The sequence below is a fragment of the Carassius gibelio genome, chromosome A3, assembly GCF_023724105.1.
Source record: "Carassius gibelio isolate Cgi1373 ecotype wild population from Czech Republic chromosome A3, carGib1.2-hapl.c, whole genome shotgun sequence".
Taxonomy (NCBI): Eukaryota; Metazoa; Chordata; class Actinopteri; order Cypriniformes; family Cyprinidae; genus Carassius; species Carassius gibelio.
In genome coordinates, this window is record NC_068373.1 from 27,826,339 (window position 1) to 27,838,830 (window position 12,492).

The 12,492-nt window shown below is 37.8% G+C and overlaps 1 protein-coding gene across 6 annotated transcripts in view; it reads right to left on the minus strand.

The window, feature by feature from the left end:
* Nucleotides 1-12,492, minus strand: part of LOC127955109 (CREB-binding protein-like) — a 45,134-nt gene that overhangs the window by 26,401 nt on the left and 6,241 nt on the right. For all 6 annotated transcript variants that reach the window (XM_052553436.1, XM_052553432.1, XM_052553437.1 and 3 more), the window contains exon 2: nt 10,890-11,524. In XM_052553436.1, the coding sequence (XP_052409396.1) occupies nt 10,890-11,524 (635 nt within the window). The remainder of the gene's footprint in view (nt 1-10,889; nt 11,525-12,492) is intronic.

The following is a 12,492-nucleotide window of genomic DNA, read 5'->3' on the forward strand; positions in this document are numbered from 1 at the left end:
TTAAACTACCATTGAGTGTTTGTAATAATTTCCAATTGTGATCTAATGTGTTTTTAGCCATTTAATGTTGCTGAAATATGATAAATGTAGCCTTTTATATCAAGCTAATCACTACACCTGCTTGGCATTTCTCATGCAAACACCCAGTATTATGAAAATAGGCAGAATCTCACAAAAAACATACAAATCAAATACTGTCACAATTGTGTGTTTATCAGCTTCATGTTTCATCCGTGGAAGTGTTTGCCTGGGTCTCTTATGCACAGAACTGAACTGAGAAGTGAAATAGAAATTCATTATCAGACAGGGTGGGTTATAAACATGTAACATAATTGACAAACAACCAATAAGCTTCCTCTTAGTCAGAACAGAAATCACAGAAGAGAAAACCCAGGCAGACAGCACTGGAAACAGCTAATGCTCATCAGTAAATCAGTGCAAAATTAATAGAAATGATGATCGTCTAAGCTAGTGTAAAAGTAGACTAAAAGATATTGAGACTGAAAACTATTTGAACATTATGAAAAATAGTGGTACTGATTTATTTGTTGTGCTTTTTTGTTTCTTTGTGCAGTGGCTCAGGAGTGGCTCAATGTGAAGAAGCTGAAAAAATAAAACCAAAAAGTGCTTGAGGTGATTCATAATGTAATCTTGTTTAAAACAGATTTTTATAAAATTGGTATTGAAAAAGGATCGTTCAGGAACCAGTATCACGGTATCGAAATGTTTGAACAATAAACAGCTCAAGTTACTCCAAAGGAATCCACAAGTATAAATAATTTTCTGATATCATCCACCAACAGAAATACAACGGAGCAAGTTCATCAGATGATTAACCATTATACATTATGGAGCTTTTTTTTTTCTTTTTTTTTAAGTAATGCATTTACATTACATTTATTTCTTTCTTTTGTTAAGAAACATGCATGGATGAATATTTCACAATATGATAACATGCATTAATAAAAAAATTTGAATGTTAATTTCACATCGACTTTAACCCATCATTTACTGCTACATAATTAAGTGCATGTAGGGGAATAACTGCATTAAACCCGAGTTACTTGGAGCACTTTTCAGCAATGCTTTCACAGTATGGTTCTGCAGCGGAGCACCAGATCAGAGCTCCTCCAGCAGCGTGTGTAAACCGTCCCATCCCCCACCATGACTAACACGAGCCCGCAGCCATTAGCTCTGCACGCGCCGCTGCTGAACGTGCCACACTGAGGAACTCCCTGTCCTGAGCAATACACATCTCTGCTGCCAGACGCTCTCCCGCTTCCACTCTGACACTCGGTCCATGATGCCATTACAACAGCAAGACATAAATCCTCTCTTCCACAGTCATTTGACTTTTCTAACTAGGAACAACCAGAAACACTTTGGTGATTTGACTTTTAATGTTTTGTTGTTTATTAAATACACACAAAAAAAAAAACTGACACTTTTTGACACTGAAAAATCCCTCAACACAAAGACAAAACACAATATGGCAAAAATACTGCAGATGTATAATTTTGAAAAAGAATTGCTGTAAATAAAAATTTGTGTGAAGGCAAAATATTTTTCCATACACACATTTCACAATGGGTTCAACTTGTTTAATGTGAATTTAATTCATTGACAAACACAACCTTGCTTGGATTGAACCAACATTTTGTGTGAGCTACTGACAATAGACTATGAACCTTTAGCCCGTGAAAGTTTGGGCTGCAGTTGATGTAAAATAACTGATATATACATTATGAGTTCTAACTAGGGATGTCAACGATTAATCGATGATCGATTAATTGTCGATAAGAGATGCAATCGATTAAGGCTATCGATGGTCGGTTAACCGATTCAATGTTGGGCTGCGTGCGGCTCATGCGCACTCAACACGTGCGAGCGGCTGTGAGTGACGGTGACGATATATAAAAGCATCATCATTCATTCACAATGTACAAATTAAGCTTTTAATGTGATTTAAACTTTAAAGTACATTAAAATAGAAACAACATAAAAGTTCTTCAACATTAAATGCAATAGAAATGTAGTTACTAATCATTTCATCAGATAACTGTTTTATATCGTGCGCTTTGCAGGGCTGCGGGACACAGTGACAGGACAGGTAGTCTATTCATTCCTACAACTTGTTAATTCATTCCTACGAATTATTAATGTGGCAATTGTCCATGTTTCATTAATTTTGTTCCCTAAATAACCCATGATTTAAGTGAAATAAGGGAACAAATTAATAAATCGAACAAATTCTTAATTCATGAAATCTTTAATTTCCCTTCCCATGTTTACCACAGTAAGAGATGCGAAAACAGTTATTAAAAGCGAAAGATAATAAAATAAACCTGGGAAATTAGAGGGTTAGACTATGAAGATTTAGGAAAAGAAACAATGCCTAAATATACATACAAAAGCATGGTCGCGATCTAACATTTTCCAGTTAACCTATTATTCCTCTAATAAACAAAGCTTTTATACCACACTTGTCATAATCAGATCTTATCATTTCTAAATAAATAATTGCTGGATTCAAAACAGCGATTAATAAGCGCTCTGACCGACACATTCCTGGAGCATTCAGTTTAAATAGACCGTAGTATACCGGTCCACTCTGCTGTTATGCCAAGGACGTTTTTGCTCATATGAAGAGGATCATCTTTTCCGTCTATATGCGAATGCGTGTTAAGTACAAGCCTAGTTTACATTATAAATAATAGTTTAACATTCAAATACATTGCGAATATGGAAACATTTCGATTTGTGCCGAATGAGACATGAGCAATAACCTCCAAATAAATTTAGCCAAAGCCGCGCTCGCTCATCCTCGTCTGCACGCATGCACTGTCACGATCTAATGCGCTGTATGCCGGATTTTTAAAAATCTGACATTTTCTAGGACAGAATCCAGCAGGATCAAATTAATGTGAGCAACTGTGTTTTGGTGCAGCAGCGCCGATGTAGTTCACTTAATGTGCAGCGCAGTCACACGCGCTCCACATTTCGGATAATTTTATACAATAATGTCAGTTGAAAACATTGCAATTGTGCTTTAAAATACAACAACGAGCACCACAAAACCATTTAAAGATGTGCGTTCAGCGTTCTCCGAGCGGGATTGGAAACTGTCAACAAAGTAAAATGACCTCAAAAGTATGGGGCGCTCTCTTCATTTTATCAAATGTTCATAATCGCATCTATTCATTTTATAATCCTGCTACTAGCATTTTATTCAGACTAAAACCTCTTTAATTCAAGTGAGAAAGCGTTTTGTATGTGTGTGTGTGGCTGTTGCACATCCTGTCATACCGCTGACTGCGTGCCTGCAATAGACGCATTTTGCAGTATTATGGTTAAAGATTAATCGATTAATTGATCGTTAATTTAAACGACGATCGATCATGGAAATAATCGAAATTTGACATCCCTAGTTCTAACCTATATATTAAAATCAGGAAGTAATGTGATGTTACATACAAGAAGAAAATTTAACGATAAGGAAGAAAAAAGTAGGAGACAGAGTTATAAATATGGCTGTCAAATAATTAATCGGGATTAATAACATCCAAAATAAACATGGGTTTACATAATATGCACGTGTTTACAGTGTCTTTATTGGGTATATAAATACACACACATGCATGTATACATAAGGAATATTTTATAATTATATTTGTGTGTCATATATATATATATATATTCATTTACTTAGGGGTGTAACAGTTTTAGTCTGGCTTCAAAAACGTAGACAAACCAGACACTCTTTGCAAATGTTATAGCACAGGAGCGCAGGTAAGACCTGAACAGCACACGTTGCTATCTGTGGGTGAACTAAACTCATTCAGGAGCCAGAAGATGTGAATGAGAACTTACACGCCATGGGAAGATATGCGTGCAATCATCTGAGGCACACAAACCCACGTCTCAGACAGCGTGCAAATACGGAGTTCTCTTTCAAGACTTGTGCTTACTGTATTTTTCAGACTATAAGTCGCACCTAAGTATAAGTCGCATCAGTCCAAAAATATTTAATGACAAGGAAAAAAAACATAAATCGCATAATTCACATTTATTTATAACCAAGAGAAAACATTACCGTCTACAGCCGTGAGAGGGCACTCTATGTTTTCAGGGAGAGGCTACAGGAGCCCTCTCGTGGCTGTAGATGGTAATGTTTTCTCTTGGTTCATTTCTCTGTTCATTTCAAATTAATTTTGATAAATAAGTCGCACCTGACTATGAAAAAAAGTGCGACATAGTCCGTAAAATATGGTAAATGAACAAATTCACACAAAAATGATGTCAACATGCCTGTCTTGGTGAGTATCCTAGCAGACTTGTGTGGTGTCCGAAATTGCATACTTCTACTATATAGTATGTGAAAAACAGTAAGTGAGCTGAGCAGTATGTCCGAATTAATAGTATTCAAAAAACTCTAGGAGAGAAGTACCCAGATGACCTACCGTATTTTCCGGACTATAAGTCGCACTTTTTTTCATAGTTTGGCTGGTCCTGCGACTAATAGTCAGGTGCGACTTATTTATCAAAATTAATTTGACATGAACCAAGAGAAATGAACTAAGAGACATGAACCAAGAGAAAACATTACTGTCTACAGCCGCGAGAGGGCGCTCTATGCTGATCAGTGCTCCTGGAGCCTACACTAAGCAGCATAGAGCGCCCTCTTGCGGCTATAGACGGTAATGTTTTCTCTTGGTTCTTGGTTCTAAATAAATGCGACTTATAGTGCAGTGCGACTTATATGTTTTTTTCCTCGTCATGACGTATTTTTGGACTAATGCGACTTATAGTCCGAAAAATATGGTACTATGTCCTGTGTGTTTCTGAAGAGCGCATTCAATGAACACTTTACTATCCCATGAGACCACTGGAGAGAATTTATGAATGGAAGAGAAGCAAGGCAATGGACTAGGTCTGGATGATATGACGATATTATTGTATATCGACAATGTCTCGTATGCATTACTTTGTCGATTTCACCAGCCAGGTAACAGACAACTATTGACATTCGGTGGGTGGATGTGGGCAGCACATTCAAATCATGTAATGACGGTGGCAACTTTAACATTTGAAAGGATATTATGGCAAAGTCATTGCTTTCTTTATTCAAACTGGCTTTTTTCATGAATATATGGTTGACATGAAGAATGAAAGCTATATCATACACTTGTAAATTATGAGCTAGATCACCACTTATCGACACTAGGGGTGTGACATTACACCTAGCTCATGAGATGAGACAAAATACAGATACTTGGTTCACTAGAACGTGACAATATTTTAATACTATTTTTAAGAACTTTTAATTACAAAAAGCAAAACAATCCAGTTGTATTTAGAAATATTTTAACTAATCTAAGGCTGTAACTAATTATTTTGGTAATCAAGTAATCAACTGATTATTTTGACAACTGAGTAATATGATATTTTTTAATAACACAAACCAGGCTTCAGTATGACTATTTATATATAAACTAACAATGAGGCAATAATAATTGGCTCAAATAAAATATAAAAACCAAGTAATTACATGATTTTATTGAACAGCGTTGTTAAAATACATAATATAATATGCCAATACATGATATGAACATATAAAACAATGTACTGAAGTTGGTTTACAAATACCTGCAGAGTGTGCCAACAGCGTTGTGACGTTTAACTTGACAGTGTGATTAAACCATGTTTAAATACATTAAATTTTAATATTTGGCCACAGGCACAAACTTCTGAAATCACGATGTACAATACATGGCATGTTTAGACATAGGTTGATGTATTCTCCTGTGTTGGCAAAGGTTTATAAATGATTTGCGTTACAAATCTGGTGAGAATGCACACTGTTTTTCCAGATGAACGTTAATTCACATTCACAGCATATCAAGAAGAAGAGTTTAGCCCCTTTCACACATAGTCTTTACTGGTAAATTACAGGTAAGTTACCTAATTAATAGATAATGTGTGAACAGGACCTTTTAAAAAATCCCAGTAAATTTGTTCTGGCAATCACATGGTCCTTATGGAGAAGACCTGATTACTCTGCTACTTCATAATTTGCTTTTCTATGTAAATATGCGCTATATGAAGATCTTTGACCATTTCACTTTGCAGCATTTGGTCGCACTTCTCCACTTTTTCATCAGATCTGTGACTCTGCAATTGGATACTATTATACATGTCTCATGTTTATAAGAGCAAATCATTCTGATTGGCTAGTAGTGTTAGTTTGTTGAGAGTTTGTTGAAGCTGCTCCTCTCATATCATTGGTAGGGATGCACCGATCATGATTTTTCATGGCCGATTCCGATACCGATTTTTTTACAAACAAATTGGCCGATTCCGATACCGATTTTTTACAAACAAATTGGCCGATTCCGATACCGATTTTTTACAAACAAATTGGCCGATTCCGATACTGATTTCCTTTTTTTTTTTTTTTTTTTTTTTTTATCTTTAAGCAACAAACAAGAAAGAAGGAAAGTGTGCATAAACAAGATTTTTATTTGGTATTTAATAGGCCAAACTGGCTTTTGGCTATTGACAACAATAACTGCAACCATCTGAAATTAACAGCTACATTACAGACATCAGCATTTAGCTTTTGTTTTTGAATTGGGTTGAAACTACATAGAGCCTTAAATTTAAAGATTAACTGTAACCATGTGAAATTAAAGGCAATAACTGCATAGTTCTACAATCCAAACAACACAATCAACACACATTCAATAAGATATTTCTTGATCTGCATTCAGTATTTTAGTTTTTAAATTTGGTTTTAAATAAAAAAAGGTCTTTACCAGTGTCTTTATTTACAGACTAAATAAAAGTATGCTATATAAATAGATTATTCCAAAATGTTAAAATTAAATAATGTTGGTGCGAATAAAACAAAGATGCAAAGTGTTTTCATTCATCCAATAAAAAAAAAAATTAGGACAATGATTCACATCTATATTTTTTTCACTTGAGCAAATGAAAAATAAATAACTATTCTCTCAAGTAAAAAAATATAGTTGTGAATCATTACCCTAAATTTTTTTAATTGGATGAATGAAACACTTTTTCTCAGTGTGCTACAGCAGGTGATTTTTAAATCAAATTAAGTCGATGTAATTTTTTAGGTAAAATAAAAATAATCATCCAGAACTGTCGTTTACTTCTGGCTTGTCAAACGTGTATGCAAGTTCCACTTAAAAAAAAAAAAAAAAGTTTTGTCACAGTTTAGTCCGTTTCGTTTCTCATCCAACACGTGAGAAGTTGATCTGAACATCTCTTCACGGTCTACTCGTGTTCAGGGCTTCGACCGGTAACAGTAAGCTCGCGCAGCTTCAGTGCGCGCAGGAAAGGGAACGGCTGATCGCTTCCTGCTATCTGTGCCACAGACATGTATCTCTGCATTTCCAGTGGTGAACGGCTGCCCGTGTCCTGCACACAGATTTCGAAATACTTCCACACAAATGGCATAGCGAACGATTACAAAGTAGTCCTCACTTCCGGAAAAATCTGCCTAAAGAAGACCAAAAACCGGCTGATTGCCGATCGCGTATTTTAAGCAAAAACCGGCCGGTTCCAATTTATGGACGGTCAACCGGTGCATCCCTAATCATTGGTAGGCAAGCTTTAACGGGTGGTTAAATTTGCGGTCTGGCGTCGACTGATCATTGCAAACCTCATTTTGATGCAGGCTATATAGACCACAAACAAACTGAAATCTGTCAAAAACATGTTTATTTTATGAATTTCAGGTGAGAAGAAAAAAAATTAGGGACTGTTATACTGTTTTACTTGCATCTACCGCTAGGTGTCAATGCAACCTACAAATGAGAGAGCGTTTACTTTGCTTTCTTGGGTTGTCACTTTGAAAAAAATCCTGTTTGATTTGAGAGACAAGTGTTCATTGAATCAACTGTAAAATCGATTTTGAATGTCTAGGTACATGTGCCCCCCACCCCCCCCCAAAAAAAAACACCTGGACGCGCTCCGAGAAAAGGTCATTAAAATCAATTTCCTATTTTCGTTTCAAAACCTGTGTTGGTTGGTCCAATCGATTCATGCAAAAGATTTTCGAATATAAAGTGACACGGTCACGGTTTTAGACTAGATGGGAGAAGAGGTGAGAAAAAACTTTGTGCCAAGTTAAAAGTGGTGTCGAGCTGTTTTAATGAATTTTTTAGATGTATAATGGTGCCCGAACCTGTATGACTTTGAACAGTGGCCGCGAACATTTTTTTTACTGCAGCCGCAGTCATTACCAAGCGCAAACCATTGACTCTGACAGTGAATGAGAGTCTGAGACGAAGCGAACGCACGGGCCATAGTGTGACATCTGTTAACCAATAGTGTAAACAATGCTTACTATAATATAATTATATAAGTCGGGGAAGCTGTGGTCGGGGAAGTGGTGGCCTAATGGTTAGAGAGTCGGACTGGCAATCGAAAGATTGTGAGTTCCGAGTCCCGGGCCGGCAGGAATTGTAGATGGGGGGAGTGCATGTACAGTTCTCTCTCTACACCTTCAATACCACTACTTAGGTGCCTTTGAGCAAGGCACCGAACCCCCAACTGCTCCCCGGGTGCCGCAGCATAAATGGCTGCCCACTGCTCCGGGTGTGTGCTCACAGTGTGTGTGTGTGTGTTCACTGCTCTGTGTGTGCGCACTTCGGATGGTTTAAATGCAGAGCACAAATTTTTGTATTAGAAAAAAATTGGTCGGTCTTAACGCAAATGTACAACCGGCAAGTCGGTCGGACTAAAAGCAAAAAAATAAAAAGATAATTGAGTCTGTCCTAAACTGACAGGGTCGGTCGGGTTACGGCAAACAAGAATATTTTTAAGGATGGCCTTAGGGGTAGTCTCTAAGATATCATGATTGGATCCAATATCCTGACACACATCTAATTTCTTTCTTAGTGGTTCACGTTTACTTAAGACATAACTGACTGTTTTTGAGAATACTTGCCAAGACGGGTATTTGACACACTTCAGAATGTTTTTGTTAAATCGCACTGTGCATACAGAACGCAATGAATGGATTTGTTGTGTGTGTCTTCTTGTGCTTGAATGCTTTAAAATCGCTTGAATGTTCAAATTGAAAAGGTGTATGTCCATTAATATGCAAAATGATGCAAAAGAGGAATCAATTTGGGGCTTGTACATTTTGGGTCAGTAATCAGTATCTTGGATGCAATTCCACAGTTAGGACATCTTTATATAATAAAAAAAAAAAAAAGCAGCATGCATGATTTCTTCACAATAAGACCAATAAACATGCATTAAAAAATAAAACCGGTGAATTATTTCATGTCGACATTAAAGCAGCAAGTTATGACCTTCCTGATTCTCATGCTGAAATAGAATAAATCAGTTCAATCTACTGACAGGCATACAAATACTTCCACTGCAATATAAACAGAAAAGCAATATCTCACATTTCACCAACTGCACATACATATCACACCGGCCAGCTGTTAAATTAATTAGTTATATTTTCATTTGATTAAAGACGTGGTTAAAATGTCAACTTTGTTATTAAACTGCTAAAGATTAACTCATTAATTTGTTTAGACATTATGAAGATGGACTGGATAATTCTATAAACAGAAGTCAGAATTAGTGAAAAATCTAAAGCAGATTTCCTCTGTGCAGCTATTGGTCAGAGCGAGCGGACAGTACAGACACGAGTGTTGGCACTCTGCTGTGGACTTCACCTGCACTTGTGACTCTCATAATCTGTGTGCAATGCAAACACACGCCACACTGCCGACAGCACATCTATTCACCTCAGAACAAACACCGCAGATATGGAAACCCGAGATCACTGGCAGCCTGTGTGATGTTATTCACAATATTTCAGTGGCAAACTCCACAGACTGGCAGATTTCTCAATATGAACCCAACATCTCATCCAACAGCGTTCTCTGGTGACACCAGCACAATGAGAGTAGAAGACTGGTTTCCGATTGGTTTCCTGTAAAACCACAACAGTCAGACACATGCGATAGCCACAACTACCTTTCTGTGCAATCTTTCCTTCACAGAACTGTATAGCTCAAGCTGGCATAGATTACAACACCGTCTTGGTTAAGTTCATCATTTGTTAGAATTCTCCTTAACATTCTTGTAAAGAACGAATGAATAATTTACTTGTAATATACTTACGCATCCATTCATGTAAGCAAATGGACAATGAATTAAAAGATTAAACAAACTACAGTGTGTTTAGTTCTCCCACCTGCAAGCATTTAGGCAGATCTAGGCAGATTTCTGTCCTGATTCAGATGAGGCGACTTTTCACAGGAGAAAGCAATATTACGAACAGAGGACTCATGTTTTAGTTAATGTCTTGATGAATTGACAATGGATTTGCTTCACAAGATGTTCACTGATGGACTGGAGTGCTGTGGATTATTGTGATGTTTATCAGCTGTTTGGACTCTCATTCCGACGGCACCCATTCACTGCAGAGGAGCTGCATTGTTGAGCAAGTGATAATTATAACACAACTACTATAGCGGAGTACCACTGCAATATTAACCAAACCAAACAAAAAACAAATGCCAACTACAATCATCTGAAGCACAATGTTTCAGACAGAATATCCAAATTACCAGCCAAAATAAAAAAAAGTGACCTATTAACTACCTTTAAGTGTAAAAAGCTTATATTTTTAATTTCTTATTCAATCATATATGAGGGTTGCAACTGTCAGCTTGTCACAGAAATTATAGATTGAAACTTAAAAATAAACATACACAAAGCTGGTTGAAACAAACAATTTCTTTATCTGCATTCATGTTAGCTTACCTAACCATTAAACCAAACTGAAAAATTTTTTAGGATGCAAAACTTCAGAAGTAGCAGTGTCGAATTACCTTGTTCATGTTTCCAGCTTGCTGGGGATTGATGGCATTGTGTGTCCCCATCTGTGGTGCACCCTGGGTAAGCGTCTCCGCCAATACACTGCCAGAAACGTTGACCCCTTGTCCGCCGCCTGGTGCTCCCTGCATGGTCTGACCCTGGTACTGCATCCCTGGAGCTGCCCTGCCTCTTCCGGTCGGCCCCATCACACCATTCATCATCTGCCCCTGCGGAGCCATGTTCTGCCCCATGAGTCCGTGAGCCTGGTTGTTATTGTTCATCATGGCCGGATTGAAACCTGCATTGAGGCCCATACCCGGACTGTTGTTGCCGGAAGGGTTGCCGACTTGCTTCTGAGGTTGAGTCTGGTGACCGGGTGAGCCCTGGCCCATGGGACTCTTCCCCAAGGCACCCAGTTGGCCACCCATTCCAGACTGTGGGCTGTGGTTTCCAGCCAGACCAGAGCCGCTTCCTGCCTGCAGGAGCTGGGACAGCTGCCTGTGCTTGGCAGCAGCATCCGGGACGGTGCCCCCCATCCGGCTCCCCACCCCTCCGTCTCCATTAGAGGGCATGGACATCAGCCCCAGGTCTCCGTTGGGTATCAACTCATCTGGAAGATCATTCTCCAAGTCGAACAAGGACACGAAGTCTAGAAAAAGAGAAAAAAGGGTCATCGTACCATTAATTAACCAACATACAACTCCGAAATAAGTTAATTTATGAGTTTGATCAAAAAATGTGCCAATATTTGACCAGTTAACTTGACACTACATTGACAAATGGCCCTTGAAGGGATCGACTCATCAATACTCAACTCTATTTCAGTTTTTTTGTTGGTGTTGTCCAATATTTAGTGAGTCTAGTAAATTGTGTATGTCTCAATTGCTATTATTATAAATGGAGATAAATATGCATAAGTAATGCAATTTATTATATTAGGTTATCCTGCTATTAAAACGTTGGCTTCGGCCCATCAGTCATCAACTTTGTTTTGGTTTGAAAACTGCGTGAGGAAGTTGACGCTGTTGTAATGTCTCAGCAGGAAGCACTCAGATTCATGGCTAAAAATAAGAATCACTCCAGCCGCTCATCGGTTACCCTTCGCGCCCCCTAGTCTTCAACAGCTGCATGTTAGTCTGGTCTACCTCTTCACCACTGAAACCAACACAGCCAGTCATATGTACAGCCAGCAATGACAGAAGAACAGCGGAGCTTATGTTTTAGGGTTAAAATAAGGAAAATCTGACTAGCATTCCAACCAGACACCGGATAAAAGATAATGTACTGTGAACTGGCCTGAATTAAATGCACATATTAATAAACTGTATAATCTGATTGACTGTAAAATGCATAAATCATCCATCAAATGCATAAATGTATACAACTACAAAATTGACACTTTCGAAAAGTGCCAATTGCAAGACACGTTCAGGCATTTAAAAAAAGAGCCAGTTGGAGCACTGGTTATGAAGTTTTGAATGTTTGCCCCTATAAATAATGGCTAAAAATAGACAGGTCTTAGGTCTTAATCCACTTTTAAGAAATTATTACAGTAAAAACAATACTTATGGCATAAGACTCAGAAAACCCTGTGTACAAAGACCAACATTTAAAATC